This window comes from Drosophila santomea, chromosome 3R, assembly GCF_016746245.2.
Source record: "Drosophila santomea strain STO CAGO 1482 chromosome 3R, Prin_Dsan_1.1, whole genome shotgun sequence".
Lineage (NCBI taxonomy): Eukaryota > Metazoa > Arthropoda > Insecta > Diptera > Drosophilidae > Drosophila > Drosophila santomea.
In genome coordinates this window covers 15,818,746-15,833,611 of record NC_053019.2, presented here as the reverse complement: position 1 = coordinate 15,833,611, position 14,866 = coordinate 15,818,746, and the positions used below count along the sequence as shown (strand labels likewise).

General features: G+C 44.5%; 4 protein-coding genes across 10 annotated transcripts in view; all 4 read left to right on the top strand.

The window, feature by feature from the left end:
- LOC120451354 (nucleoprotein TPR) overlaps positions 1-3,965 on the top strand; it is a 57,562-nt gene extending 53,597 nt beyond the window's left edge. For 5 of the 7 annotated variants that reach the window (XM_039634984.1, XM_039634985.1, XM_039634987.2 and 2 more), the window contains one exon: positions 2,617-3,965. In XM_039634984.1, coding sequence (XP_039490918.1) covers positions 2,617-3,150 — 534 coding nt within the window. In that variant the 3' untranslated portion in view covers positions 3,151-3,965. Of the gene's footprint in view, positions 1-1,522; positions 1,779-2,616 lie in introns of those variants that run through there. The other 2 variants (XM_039634988.2, XM_039634989.2) reach the window with 1 other exon arrangement.
- A 422-nt stretch (positions 3,966-4,387) lies between these two features.
- Positions 4,388-6,541, top strand: LOC120451753 (organic cation transporter protein). Its single transcript, XM_039635678.2, has 4 exons — positions 4,388-4,939; positions 5,024-5,282; positions 5,342-5,756; positions 5,833-6,541. Exons 1-4 carry the CDS (start codon positions 4,607-4,609, stop codon positions 6,494-6,496), a joined length of 1,671 nt encoding a protein of 556 aa, XP_039491612.1. The 5' UTR covers positions 4,388-4,606; the 3' UTR covers positions 6,497-6,541.
- Positions 6,542-6,989: 448 nt separating this feature from the next.
- On the top strand, positions 6,990-10,841 carry LOC120454014 (solute carrier family 22 member 13). Its single transcript, XM_039639004.1, has 4 exons — positions 6,990-7,477; positions 7,547-7,805; positions 7,879-8,302; positions 9,661-10,841. Exons 1-4 carry the CDS (start codon positions 7,139-7,141, stop codon positions 10,310-10,312), a joined length of 1,674 nt encoding a protein of 557 aa, XP_039494938.1. The 5' UTR covers positions 6,990-7,138; the 3' UTR covers positions 10,313-10,841.
- Positions 10,842-11,294: 453 nt separating this feature from the next.
- On the top strand, positions 11,295-14,599 carry LOC120452675 (solute carrier family 22 member 4). Its single transcript, XM_039637026.2, has 5 exons — positions 11,295-11,686; positions 11,748-12,006; positions 12,349-12,763; positions 12,817-13,323; positions 13,395-14,599. The coding sequence occupies exons 1-5, from the start codon at positions 11,357-11,359 to the stop codon at positions 13,564-13,566; spliced, it is 1,683 nt and encodes a 560-aa protein (XP_039492960.1). The 5' UTR covers positions 11,295-11,356; the 3' UTR covers positions 13,567-14,599.
- The last annotated feature ends 267 nt before the right edge of the window (positions 14,600-14,866 follow it).

Genomic DNA, 14,866 nt, shown 5'->3' with positions numbered 1-14,866 from the left:
AATTTCCCTTTACAATATCGTTGTAATTTTTATTTTGTTATTTTTTTTGTAATCCAAAACATTTCTAAGCTATTTCTTGCCATAGCAACGTCAGCTTTACGAAGATGGCAATCCTCCAGAGTAAAAGAAATCCCAAGTCCTTGACAAATCAATTCTTCAGTCCCAGAAAGGTCAAGACGGCTCACTAGTCTCAACAGTATGTTCGATTTTTCGCACCCTAGAATACAGTTTCAAGACCCTGCTGCTTTTGCTTTGGGTTTGGGTCGTTGACTCAACACTTGGCTAGTGAAAGGTGCATCCTATCAAACTCTCACTGCCTATCGATGCCTTCGCCTTAGGTGCTCAGTAGCCGGCTTTAATTAATCAGCAATTTCACATGCAACTGCAACAACAACAACAACAACAACAACAGCAGCAATGTTTCCTCTATATAGCTATGTATATACAAAGAAAATGAATCAAAAGTCAAATGCATGTACAATATCATTTCATTTACTCATATGTTATGCAAATCACGATTATGTGTGGCTTAGTATATTTTCCTCAAGTATGCATGCCTCTCATTGTTGGATCAGCCAGTTTCTCATTGTGTTCGAAAGCGAGTTTAAGCATAATTATTAGTTTGCGTGTGTATTAATAATGATTATTATTACTATTGCTTTCTTTGTAATTAATTTAAGATATACCTAAACTATTATTGGGCTTAATTTAAAGGCTTATTTATTAATTTGTGTATGAAGCAGACGGGCCTATACCAACCTATGCGTATACGCTATAACATAAAAATATAAAACGGATTATATAGAATACGACAGACTTTTCTATTTATTTCTTAAACTTAAAACGGAAAACAAAAAGTTCTCTTGTATTCTCTTGTATTACAATAACAAAAAGACTTGCCCTAAGTTAGAAAGCCGATTGCCAGTACACATATCATATTAAGAACCTGCAAGGAGTTAGCTTTTATCGTATGGCTTGATTGTGTTTGAGTAATAGTCATTTTCATCATCATGCGGTCGATAGCTCATCCGAAGATCCAACTAGCAACACACTCATACTCATCCACATTTACACCAGGGCAAAAACACCATCATCGACACCATCGACAGCATCGAGCGCTTTGTTTTGGCTTTGTTTGTGCATTTACAAACCACCCAAGAAAGAAGCAAATTAGATGATCACACTTGAAATAATTTGTATCTAATGCCGTAATTTCTTTTTACTTTTACTTTTTCTTTCTGCGCCTTTCCACCCTGTTTGTATGTCTACTCCAAAAACAAAACAAAAATTTATACTGTCTGTTGTTGTCATAACTCACATATATACTCGTATTTTGTATATCCGATAAACTGACCGAACCAAAAATATCCCCGCAAAAACATCTAAAATATGTATGTACATAAAAATATGTCCATCCAACCAACCAACCAACCAACCAACAAACCAACCAAACAACCAACCAACCCAAAATCCCAAAAACCACCAACAATCCAAAATGTAACTAAAAACATTGTGAAAACAGAAACAAGCCACTTATCCTAACAAACGCCAGGCTACACTGAGAAAATAAGCATCGGAGTTGGTATGGATAGCAGAAGTTAACCATATTCGTGGACTATTCGTGGTGGTGTACTGATTGACTGATTGATTGACGTGTTGGTGGTGAATACATAAATCTCGACTGCATGCCAAATAGAAAAGAAGAAACTTAAACCTGAAATGCTAAACATGTAAAGGGAGTGCGACTGGAGTTTTTGGTATCGGACAGCCACAGATAAGACCGATGGCCGGCCAAACGAAAAGGAGCAGCGCCCTCGCCCAGTACATCCTCCTCAGCTCAGATCAGCTCAGCCCCAAAATCCAGCTCAGATCTCAATATCGATCTCGAGCCCTCTGTTGTAAATCGTTTGTCTGTTTTGTTTTTGGCCAAAAAAGCCAAGACAATGAAGTAGACACTTTGCCGCCAATCGTTATACGCGTAAGTCTCTTTTGTTGTATCTCACCTAGTAGGTTAAGTTCTACCATTTCTCAAATCCAATCCAAACCAATCCACAAACCCCAACACCGCCAACCCCACGGCTTTCTTTACTTTGCTTTACCCCACACTGAGTTACACCAGCAATGGTTTTTTTGATTTCAATGTAGTTCGTTGTAGATCTAGCCTACCAAGACTATCTAGACTTAGAATCTCACCCTTTCTACAATAGCAAACGGGCAGTGCGCACAAAAAACAAACACGATCTTTTAAAATTGCCAAGTAAGGTAAACGAAATGAGTGACTTACCCGCTGTACATAAACTTATTAATTGGTTTATTGATTGATTGACTGATCGCCCACTGTGCTAACCCAAACTATATATACTTATTGTGCCAGAGGTTGAGGGATCTAACCGCCGTCCAAGAGATCAATTCTCCCGCAACAAGCTAACCCAAAAAACTTAAATATTATATTACCATTCTTTTCGTTTATGTACCTAAACAGCCGTCTTAAAACCTTTCTTACTTCTGTTTGCGCTCTAATTTCCATTAACCGACTGCCTGATTGTACCAAAGAATTGATATTCTATTTCGTTTTTCTTTGCTCTCCCCCGAATTTCCCCAAAAAACGATGCTTAGAATTTGGCCAACACCGTTGAAAAGCCAAATTTCCGTCTCAATAACCACAATTGGCAACTATGGCAAACGAGCAGCAACAGCCAGGGAAATGCTCACGTGCAACGATATCTGCCCCATGAGCTGCACGATGTGTCCGAGGAGACGGCCTACGATTCGTACTACACCGAGTATACCAGGCCCGATTCCATGGACTGTGCCACGTCCAATCTCCTGGTCACTTTCGACTACGGCTACAGTGACTCGATCGAGGCCAGAGCCTATTCTGCAGCTCCGGACGATGATGCGATGATGGGCGAAGGCGCTGATCCTGTATATGGCGATGGGTGTGCGGACGAGGTGGATGCCATCTGGTTTGGTACTCCGCCCAGGGACACGAAGGACGAGAAACTGTTTGAGGTGCATCATGTGCAGCACAAGCTGCTGGATGACAGCCTGCAGTCCTTGATTTCCTACGACGTTGATGATTTTGAGGAGGAGCTATCGGAACCAGAGCCGGATGAAGAGATTTTCTATGACAGCATTGAGTGTGGTTAAGAGATGCTGGGTGCAGGCGTTTAACTATCAACCATCATATCTAAACTAGTCCTTATTTTCAAACCCCCTTTTCACACCTTGTTTTATTGTAATTATCGAAAGAAAATGGAAAAATGGATAAATATGTGTATGTAGCTGTAGTATAGTGTTACGTGACGTGTATAATGTTGATTTAAATATATATTTGGTTTAACTATCCAGCGGCCCTGCAATGATCGATTATAACTGAAATGAATTGTGACTGAATTGTATTGAATTGTATCGTAATGTTTGTTTTCCCCATTAACCATTCAGGGCTTTAGTCTATACGTAAATGGTTTCTTCGACTATTTATTAGTAGCGTACACTAAATTGTATGTAAAAGATTATTTAAGTTGGTGTGCATCTTTGTAAGAGTCGTAAGTTAGTTATCCTGCACCATTGCCTATTTACTCAAAACTACATTTAAATGACTCGTACTAGGACCCGTACGGCTAAGTAGTTTAGTTGTTAATCAAATTTAGTTAACACATCGCATCTAATGTATGTATGTACAGTTTGGTATACTATCTTATTATGTATGTATTCTATTTAAGTCGAAAGGCAATTGTAATAGGCTCTATCTATCATGTTATCACGAAACTGCGTTTACTACATTTATAAAACCAACAGACATAGAAGTGTGTGAAACCAACATTAATGATTCATATTAAAGCTAATAATAAAATATATTCAAAAGGCAGCAGATGTAGACATGTATCCATTTAAACAGCAAATGTAATTGATAAACACATAAATGAAAAAAAAACACTAAAATAAAAACTATAAAAAATACACTCTCGAATGAGTTTTTATTGAATGTGTTGGATTGTTTAAGTAAGTTTTTTTGATTTTCTAAATTAAAATTCAACAAATAATACATACTTTTCCCTGACACACTTGTATCAATATGTACATACATATATCAATCAATATCAATCCAAGTTAACCCGCCAAGTGGCAGGAATTGAAGTTAATTGATATTCAAATTTTGTAAATGCAGTGCAAATTTCCAAACCGCCTTTTTCACTCGAAACGTGACCAAGTGGCATTTTTTTTAAATTTCGCATAATTGAATAAGAGCGCCAAAGAGTTGGGAGAAAGGTATTAGACTCGTATTGGGCTCTCATGTAAGCACCGCTCTCTTATTGGTGCCCCACTGGAGGAGCACTTGGTACTCGAGACTGGGGCTCAGGCTCAACCAGTTGGCTATGTGCGCTCCGTGTCGGTAGAACACACAAATCCGGAACGGGTTTCGCCTGCGTTCAGTAACCCCAGACCCTTGAAATCGTTTGGCTTGGGACTAATAAACCGATTTCGAGAACCAGCTGGCGATTGGTTGACTTCTCCATAAATGTGGGATTCCTCAGATATGCGCTTATCACAGCACTGCGAACGCCGCTAAAGTTGGGCACCGCTGAATTCTGATAACGGCAGCATGGATTTCGAGGAGATTCTGGCCAAGTGCGGCAACAGCAGTCGTTATCAGTTCGTACTGCTGGCGCTTTATGGCTACCTGATGGTCGTCGTGTCGATGCACTATTTCTCGCAAAACGTCATCAGTTTTGTGCCCGATCACTGGTGCTATCACGAGCAGCTGGAGAACCGCACTTTCGCTGAAATCGAGCAGATATATTCGCAGTTCGAGAAACCCTCGTGCACGCGACTGGAGAAGATTGATGAGCATGGGCAGAACCACACGCTCAGTACCGAGCGCTGCAATCGCTGGATCTATAAGTACGACTTTGGGTACAAAAGTATGAACACAGAGGTGAGTGAGCCTTTTCTTAGAATGATCTTAGAAATAATCTAAGACTAGATAAAACTATTGTAGTTTATTATTATTATGTTTTAGCTAAACTGGGTCTGCGATGAGGCATATAAAGCACGAGTGGGTCAGTCGCTTTTCTTTGTGGGCTCGGTGTGCGGAACTCTGGCTTTTGGCCTGCTTGGCGATCGAATAGGGCGCATTAGGGCCTTGATTTTGGCCAACTGGTGTGGCTTCTTGGGTGATTTCTCAACCATATTCGCCGACAGCCTCACTTCGTTCTCGGTCAGCCGTTTCATATCAGGACTGGCGGCCGATGCCAACTCCTATCTCATGTATATACTGAGTAAGTAATTGCATTGTCTGAATATTCATTGACTGGATTAATTGGTGCTTCTCGAGCAGTTCTCGAATACGTTTCACCCTCTTTGAGAAATGTGGGCCTGAATACAGTTTTGGGCAGCTTCTACTGTCTTGGTCTGATCGGAGCCTGCTGGCTAGCTGTTTGGGTGGGCCACTGGCGCACCTTCCTGGCCTGCTCCTCGGTTCCACTGCTGCTGGTTACCCTGTTCTACTTCCTCGTCCAGGAGAGCGCACAGTGGCTGGTCACGCGAAACGATGTGGATGGGGCCATTAGGCGATTGGAGCGCGTGGCCAAGATCAATCGCCGCCAGGTGGCCGCCAAGGACTTTAAGGACTTTCGCAGCTACTGTGAGCAGCACTATCGCAAGGATAACGACAAGGAGGAGCACGCCAAGTTGCTGGACATGCTGAAAACACCACGCATGCGCAGCACAGCATTCAAGCTGCTTCTCATTTTGTAAGTACTCTAAGGTATCCAAATATTTATAGATAATAAGGATTTATTTGATCTATTGAATGACTTGTATTCGTAGCATAATCATCGTTCCCTGCTACAACACCATCGCTCGCAATGTAGAGGGCCTAGGCATTTCGCCCTTCATCATGTTTTCCCTCAACGCGCTGACCCTGCCGCCCTCGGGTTATCTACAGGGTCTGCTCCAGGATCGGATGGGACGCAAGGCCACCTCGGTCGGTTGGATGACCATAACGGGAATATTTGCGGTCGCCGCTGGTCTGGTGATATCACAAGGAAGCAATCGGAATGTAGTGCTGCTGGTGGGTCTAACTATGGCGGCCAGATTCGGAGTCTCCATTGCCGATGGTGCCAGTTCGCAGTTCTCAACGGAACTAATACCCACCAGCGTGCGGGGCAGGGGCGTGGCAGTGGTGCATGTGGCCGGATTCGCCGCCTCCTTCCTCTCTCCGTATATCCTTCACCTGGGCACCTACTTCAGGCCAGCTCCCTCGATCATTTTGGGCCTACTCTTCATGTGCGGAGCATATGTGTGCCTGCTGCTGCCAGAGACTCGCAATAAGAAACTGCCAATGTCCTTGGCCGAAGGAGAGGAGTTCGGGCGTGGAGAGGGCGTATTTGATTTTCTTCGCCAAATGCTTAAGAAGGAAGGCAGTAAATCCGAGGTTGAAATGGGTCCCACGATTGTGGAGGAGGACACTCTGATCAATAAGCCCAAATAATTTAGCAGTAAGTGCTGTTGTTGTATAAAATAGAAGTAATACAAAATATATCATTGATCAATTTGCATAGCCGCTTAACATTCTTATCACTCTACTCTTCGAAATGCGTCACGCTTTGCATAACCCGATATGCAGCCGAAAATTATAAAGGTTTTATAGTATTTAAATGAATGAATAGTCACTCCACTTTGTTAGCACCAAGCAGACTGACAGCATAAATTAGCAGTAACATAGTTGTATATTTTGAATAGAGGACTGGCGATTACAGCGATGATATGGGAGCAACAAAGACGCTTATCAGCCACAATAATTAAATCACAACTTATAAGTTATGATCGAATCGGGCCATTCAGCTCGCCCAGTTGACTCGCAGACTTATCAGCTGCGGAGAGGGAGCAGCAAAAGTCGATTCAACTATTTAACTCCAATATCAGTTTACCGCAGCCGCTTTCACAACGCGCTCTTAACTATTCGATGGAGGCGTTCGCAGAGCAGAGCAGAGCGGACAGAGCGGACAGAGCGGACCACCAGTCCGCTGGCTACTGCTACCAGTGGCAGTACGTGCGTGGCAGCGGAAGAGAGCGGACCGCCGAACACACGGATACTTTTTGACGGCACCCACGTAGAGGTGCATCTGCGGACATGGCCATGGACTTTGAGGAGATACTGGTCAAGTGCGGCGACTCCCACCGCTACCAGTACATGCTGTTGGCTCTCTACGGACTGCTGATGTTCATCGTCTCCCGCCACTACTTCGCTCAAAACATCATTGGGTTTGTGCCCGATCACTGGTGCTATCACGAGCAGCTGGAGAATCGTAGCTATGCCGAAATAGCTGCAATTTACGCCCCATTCGAGAGGCCATCGTGCACGCGACTGGCATCGATCAACAAGGATGGCAGCAATGCCACTGCCAGCGATGAGCCCTGCAATCGATGGATTTACCACTATGACCATGGATTCATAAGCATGAACGCTGATGTAAGTTCGCCTGTTCGGGCGGCACTGACGAGGTGCATTTACATTTGAGAGCATTTCTGTTGTTTACAGCTGAATTGGGTTTGCGATGATGCGTACAAGGCACGAGTGGGTCAGTCGCTGTTCTTTGTGGGCTCCATGTGTGGCACCCTGCTGTTTGGGCTGCTTGGCGATAGGATCGGACGTATCAGGGCTGTAGTTTTGGCCAATTGGTGCGGTTTTCTGGGCGACTCGGCCACCATTTTCGCAGAGAGCCTGGTGACTTTCTCGGCCAGCCGGTTTGTATCTGGATTGGCTGCTGAGGCAAACTCCTACCTCATGTTTATTCTGGGTATGTTATCTTTATACAGCATTATACAGCTCTTGTACTTATCTAGTCTTAACTTTCCTCCCAATTATAACAGTTTTGGAGTACGTCTCTCCGACGATGCGAAGTGTGGGCTTGAACTTGACAATGTGTATTTTTTACTGTCTGGGCATGATATGTGCCTCTTGGCAGGCCGTCTGGTTGGGCAGTTGGCGATCCTACATGGTCTGGACAGCACTGCCCCAGCTGTTGGTCACCGGGTTCTACTTTCTGATCCAGGAGAGCGCCCAGTGGCTGGTCACGCGCCACGACTTCGATGGCGCTGAACTGAGGCTGCGCCGTGTGGCCAAGTTCAATAGGCGCGATGTCAGCGAGGCGGACTATGAGCTATTCCGTCAGCATTGCAAGACGAAGCAGTCCGAGGCCAGGAGTCAGATGTCCTTGCAGAAGCAGGCACGTCTCGTTGACTCACTCAAGCTGCCTCGCCTGCGCCTCAGACTGATCTACGTAATGGTTGTGTTGTGAGTACATTTAGAAAATTATATTTTATAAACTTAATTTATATATACATAATACGAGGGTCGTTTGATAAGTCCGTGACTTTTTGAATAAAATATATTTTTTTCGTCAAAGAAGCGTTTTATTTCTCAACATAATCTCCTTTTAGCTCTATACATTTAGTCCAGCGTTTTTCCAATTTTTTTATTCCTTCCAAATAATAGGTTTTCTCAAGGCCCTCAAAATAGTCGTTTGTTTCTGTGATGACCTCTTCATTTGACCCGAATCTCTTACCGCCGAGCCATTTCTTCATGTTTGGAAACAAAAAATAGTCACAGGGGGCTAAATCTGGAGAATATGCTGGATGGGGTAGCAGTTCGTAGCCCAATTTATGAAATTTTGCCATGCTGACTACACACGTGTGCACCCGTGCATTGTCCTGATGGAACAGCACTTTTTTTTTCGCCAAATGCGGTCGTTTCTGCTTCAAATCAATATCGAATCTGTCCAAAAGCTCTGAATAATATTCGCCGGTGATCGTTTTACCCTTTTCAAGGTAATCGATGTGAATGATACCTTGTGCATCCCAAAAAACTGTGGCCATGACCTTGTTGGCCGACAGACCCACCTTGGCCTTCTTTGGTGCACGTTCACCCGGAGAAACCCACTGTCTTGATTGTTCTTTGGTCTCTGGTGTGGTGTGGTGGATCCATGTTTCGTCTACGGTAACGAAACGGCGCAAAAATTCGTTTGGATTGCGGTTGAACATCGCCAAACACTCCTTTGAAATGGTCACACGGTTGCGCTTATGGTCGTGTGTGAGCAATCGCGGCACCCATCGCGCGGAAAGCTTTTTCATGTCCAAATATTCATGTAAAATGTGATGTACCCGTTCAGTTGAGATGCCTACAGCCTCAGCTACCTCACGCACTTTCATTCTCCGATCATCCAATATCATTCCATGGATTTTGTCGACGATTTCTGGCATGACGACCTCTTTTGGGCGACCTGAACGTTCGGCATCACTTGTACTGGTACGACCACAACGGAACTCAGTAAACCATTTCTTAACCATTGAAATTGATGGTGCAGAGTCCCCATAATATTTATCAAGTCTTTCCTTGGTTTCGGTGATGGATTTTTTACGCAAAAAATAATGCTTAATTAGCACACGAAATTCACTTTTTTCCATTTTCGTTAAAATTCACGAGATCGTCTGCTTTCAATGCCTATAAAACGCAAACCAAAAAACGCAGCTTTCTCAAAATTTTACAGTCAGCTGTTAATCGATAACTGCTGACAGGAGCAGTGTTGTATTTAGAGCAGGTGCGCGGCAAATACAAAAAGTCACGGACTTATCAAACGACCCTCGTATTTCCAGCTCGATAGTGACGCTTTGCTATAACACGATGTCGCGCAATGTGGAAGGGCTTAGCATATCACCGCTCGTCATGTTCATCCTCTTTGCCCTGACCTTGCCTCCATCAGGCATCTTTCAGACCCAAGTCCAAAAGCACTTCGGTCGCAAGTTTACCTCGGTGGTCAGCATGACGGCAACTGGATTGATGACCGCCGCCACGGGGATTTTGTTGACCTTCTGGACGCAGCCCAGCGCCACGGTGATGGTGTGCCTCCTGCTGATGTGCCGGTTCGGGATCTCCGTGACCACAGGATCCACCATGCAGATATCGACTGAGCTGATGCCCACCTGTGTGAGATCTAGTGGTCTGGCCGTGATTCATGTCACCGGAGCAGCCTTGTCCTTCATCTCGCCCTTCATACTCCACTTGGACACTTATTTCCGAGCAGCATCCTCGATCATTACCTGCCTTCTGTTGCTACTTAGTGCCTGGATCTGCCTGCTCCTGTCGGAGACGAGAAACAAAAAGCTGCCTTTGACTTTGGCGGAGGGCGAAGAGTTCGGCAGGGGCGAGCGCATGTTCGACTTTATAAGAGGTTTCAAAAAGGAAGACGAACACAATCTCAGCGCTGGCAACAATGAGAAACTAATGGGGGATAAGCGTACTTACTAAGTAGGTGCTTAATGTAATGCCAGAATTTGTTACTGTTTTAGGCTAGTCGCTTATTGCATTTAACTGTGTTCATTATATTTTATTTTGAGCAAAGTGTTATATAATGTATAATGTTAATTAAGTTCTTGCAGAATACTATTCGTGTTTGTTTGAGATCTTTATAGTGAAGCTTACGAACACATTATGCCATTCAAATTCATATGCTGAACATTTAGTGTCTTCTTATCTATACTTGCAGACTATTTCTTTACAACATTATAAGCATAAATCTGAGTAGTGTATAAAGTACAAGATAATAATAATTATGGCCAGCTGACAATAAGGATGGCAAGAAGACTGCCTAATAATTATTGTTGTCGGTGGTTTGGATAAGGAAGATGTAGTCATAGTTAAGTTCTGTTTAGCTTGTGGATGATAAACACGCACTTAAACATAATAGTAATTGGGTTTCAAATGCCTTAAGAATATTAGTTACTAAAGCCTAGGTCCGCCCCGAATTGTATAGATCTATAAAATACAGACATAAATAAATTTCCCACAATGCGAGGGTATATTAAAGTATTCATGCTGGCGAGTCTGTGCTGCCATTCAAGCATTTATCTAAGTGCACTTCTGACCTCATGTATATGAGGTATACTTGGGCAAGATCGGCGATTCGTTTTTTTTGGTTTTATTAAGAGTCCACGGAACTTGTTGTTCTGTGCTAGCGTCGTATTTCAGAGGTCACGCAGAGTGTTTATCTAGTCCAGAGAGGCTTTCCTCCCCGTGAGACGCCGGCGTTTGTTTAGATTGGAGTGAATGAGTGAATTCACTTAAATAATAAAGCGTCTGCGTTTGAGCAGCCCGCCATATACCCATATACTCGTACAGGCGATAGGCCGCCCCAAAACAATCTTATCGGCGCGCCGCCGATGGAGGTAGACTCAATGTGCGAATCCGGCCACCTAGCACTCTTTTCCCTCGCCTCGGTTAGAATCGGAACGGTTGCGCCTCGGTTCGGATTGGCGGGGTTTAGTCTTAATAGAATCTCAGCGAGAGCACGTCATGGATTTCGACCAGATCTTGGAGAAGTGCGGCAATGCGGGTCGCTATCAGTACCTCATGATACTGCTGCTCGGCTACATAGCCTTCACGAGCACCGTGCACTACTACTCGCAGAACATAATTGGGTTTGTGCCACAGCACTGGTGCCATCATGAGGCACTCGAGAATCGCAGTTTCGAGGAGATTGCCGCCATATATGCCCCATTTGGCAAGAAGGCCTCCTGCACGCGACTGGATAGGATTGAGGGCGACGTGGTTACGGTGAGTAACGAGACCTGTCAGCGTTGGATATACAACTATGACTTTGGATTCAGGAGCATGAATGCAGAGGTGAGTTTATTCAGATAGGCGGAGAATTTGCCAATTTAAAGTAGTATCTTTGATCGACCAGCTGAACTGGGTGTGCAATGATGCCTACAAGGCGAGAATCGGACAATCTCTATTCTTCCTGGGCTCCCTCGTGGGCACCTTCACCTTCGGAGTCCTGGGCGACCGGATTGGCAGAGTGAGAGCCGTGATCCTGGCCAATCAGTGTGGATTTGTGGGCGACTTTCTTACCACCTACGCCTCCAACTTGGTGCAGTTCGCCATCTTTCGGTGCATTTCTGGGCTCGCCGCCACAGCAAATTATTATCTGATGTTTATTCTGGGTAAGCACGGCGAGATATCGCCGAGAAGGAGTGTAGATCATGGGAAAGCTGGTGAATACATACATACACCACATATGTACAATTCAGAGTCAACAACAGTGCCTACTCCTTATTACTTCCTGGACTTCCAACAGTACGCATTAGATAAGACTTACCAGTTGGTGCCAAAAGGAAAGCTTTTCTTTGCATGCACTATTTCATAATAATGAATAATTATCTGATATCAGGCAATGTCTCTTTGTTAACTGGCGCATTCCAGCTTCTTCCAATTAATACCCGCCATTTTTACCGAAACCTCGAAAGCAATCTTGTAATAATCCTTTTCATAAATGCCTTTTCTAGTTCTGGAGTACTTGGCGCCCAAGCTGAGGAACATGGCCATTAGTGGCACCCTGGGCATTTGCTTTTGTCTGGGAGCTCTGGTGGCTCCATGGCTTTCCGTACTGGCTGGCAACTGGCGGATCTACCTGACCTGCTCGGCTTTGCTGCAGTTGGTGGTGGCACTGTTCTACTTTGTGGTGCAGGAGAGCGCTCAGTGGCTAATCACACGGACCAATGTGGAGGGGGCCATTGCCAGGCTGAAGCACATTGCCCACTTCAATGGAATGGAGGTGAAGGCGGCTGACTTTGAAGCCTTCAGGAGGAACTGCATCGTCAAGAGGAAGCTTTCAAATCAACCGGAACAAACGGCGGGAATTTTCGACTTAATGCGTACTCCAAATCTGCGGAAGATATCGCTGCTGGTGGTTTTCACTTTGTAAGTAATGTTTATAATTAATAATTTTACTTAGTAAATATTTCTCCTCACAGCATGCTAACTTCGCTGAGCTTCAATACCATCTCTAGAAATGTGGAGGGCCTGAGCCTTTCACCCTTTGTGGTCTTCTCGCTGTTTGCGGTGGTCGTTCCGCCCTCCGGATTCATCCAGGGACTCCTGCAGAGCCGGGTTGGCCGCAAAGCCACTGCCTTTTTGGCCATGCTCTGCACCGGACTCCTTTCCTGCGCTTTGGGCGTGGCCCTCTCCACGGAGGGCGCACAACAGAACGTGACCTTGCTGCTGGCCTTCGCCCTGCCCATGCGGCTGGGCATCTCCATGTGCTACACGGTCACCTCGCAGTTCGCCTCCGAGCTGCTGCCCACTTGTGTGCGCTCGCGCGGAATTGCTGCAGTGCATCTGGCTGCGGCGGGCGCCTCCTTTGTGTCCCCCTACCTGATTCATCTGGGCACTAAGCTGGCGGCCGCTCCGTCCCTCATTCTGGCGCTGCTTCTACTCACCGCATCCGGATGCACTCTCATGCTGCCGGAAACGAACAATAGGTAAGAGTCAAGGCATTTGAGATGATGGAAGGGGGCTGTTGAAATGTCGTTTTGCCCTTTATTCTCCACAGACAATTGCCCATCACATTGGCTGATGGCGAGGCATTCGGGAAGGGCGAATCCATGCTGTCATTTGATTGTTGGCGTCGCCACGATGACGATGTGTCCAAAGAAACCATCGAGGAAGTGAGGCTGCACCAGCTCAAGGAACAAGGAAAATGCGAAACGGATGCGGAAGTGTAGAGTGAAACCCAATCAAAGTATTTCCCCACAGACTTTAATGGGTACCAATACCCAATGGGTATTAGGAAAAGAAGTGGACACGGTAGTTGCGAAAATTGTCAGTAGATGTGAAGTTTGCTTTATTTTATTGATTCACTGCTGTTCACAATTTATACCACTAGTTTAACTTAGCAACTTGTATTGAGCCAATTTCTTGAGTTCATCAGCTTGCTGGAATCGTGTGTGTCGGTATTGTTGCCTTTGCATTAAGTACTTACTTGTAAGTAAAGGGGTCATAAGTATCTTGTATTTTGTAAATGGTTATGTAAACTCTTGTAATTTGTAACGCTTAAATGCCATAAACATAACGGCTACAATTTGATCGCTTCATCCTGCCCCGATTGCCATGGAAAATCTTACAAACTCTACTCTACTATAGCGTACAACTTCTCGGAATCTCAATTGGGATTTCCGCATTGCAAAAGTGACCGATCAAAGGTCCGTTCCCTTAAATCTATGTGTAAAGTCCAACGCAGACGTGGCTAGAAGTGATTTAGGGCCCCTGTCGCAGTTTGCCAGACAATAGCATTTGAAACTAGAAAGGTTCTCTACCAACTCATTAGCTTATTTAGCAAAGAAATAACTAGACTAACAGTTTCACCTCAACTGAGCTTATAGAGTTCAATGTAGAATCAAATACACGGGCTCAAAATATTGTTCTCAGGGCAGTACAGGGATATGGATATACATATAATCAGTGGATTAATGCTTTTAGGAAGGCAACCGCAGCGTTTTTCATACACTCTGCTTTAGCTATGTATATTTGTGTATCTTATGTGTGTATTCGCTAAAAAAGTTTTCTACATTAACGCAACTTGTGTGTATCTTTGGGGGGTGAAGGGCTCTGGGCCCTCGAACCCTAATCAAACATATCCTTTTTCGGGGTTAATATTCAAAATGTATATTTTTCCTTAGGTTTTTCTATGAGCAATTCTGGCGAACGCTAACAAATACAATGGGTACATAAATACTTCTGATATCAATATCTGTAACATTAATCTGTGTAATTTGCCTGGCATCCAAGGGGACGCGTCGGAATCGTCAAAAACGTTCTATAGAAATCACCTAACACTAGGGTTTCCCGTTCTGTGCGAACTGGGACTAATAACAAATACGCTCCTCGTCGCATCGGCTAATACTACGGAATGCGACCGGAGTGCTCACTGCTTGTAAAGGTGTTATAAGTAACGTATCTCAGAGATGTATATGTATAAAGTAGATAGGTGTGACGTCTGCATCGCATCCATAAACATGTCTAGTT

Bases quoted from the DNA above. Each gene is read 5' to 3' on its own strand.
- LOC120452675 (XM_039637026.2), top strand. From the start codon at position 11,357: ATGGATTTCGACCAGATCTTGGAGAAGTGCGGCAATGCGGGTCGCTAT. The intron at 11,687-11,747 runs GTGAGTTTATTC...TTGATCGACCAG, and splicing joins TCAGGAGCATGAATGCAGAG to CTGAACTGGGTGTGCAATGA. The intron at 12,007-12,348 runs GTAAGCACGGCG...TGCCTTTTCTAG, and splicing joins TTATCTGATGTTTATTCTGG to TTCTGGAGTACTTGGCGCCC.
- LOC120451753 (XM_039635678.2), top strand. From the start codon at position 4,607: ATGGATTTCGAGGAGATTCTGGCCAAGTGCGGCAACAGCAGTCGTTAT. The intron at 5,283-5,341 runs GTAAGTAATTGC...CTTCTCGAGCAG, and splicing joins CTATCTCATGTATATACTGA to TTCTCGAATACGTTTCACCC. The intron at 5,757-5,832 runs GTAAGTACTCTA...TTGTATTCGTAG, and splicing joins TTCAAGCTGCTTCTCATTTT to CATAATCATCGTTCCCTGCT.
- LOC120454014 (XM_039639004.1), top strand. From the start codon at position 7,139: ATGGCCATGGACTTTGAGGAGATACTGGTCAAGTGCGGCGACTCCCAC. The intron at 7,478-7,546 runs GTAAGTTCGCCT...TGTTGTTTACAG, and splicing joins TCATAAGCATGAACGCTGAT to CTGAATTGGGTTTGCGATGA. The intron at 7,806-7,878 runs GTATGTTATCTT...CAATTATAACAG, and splicing joins CTACCTCATGTTTATTCTGG to TTTTGGAGTACGTCTCTCCG.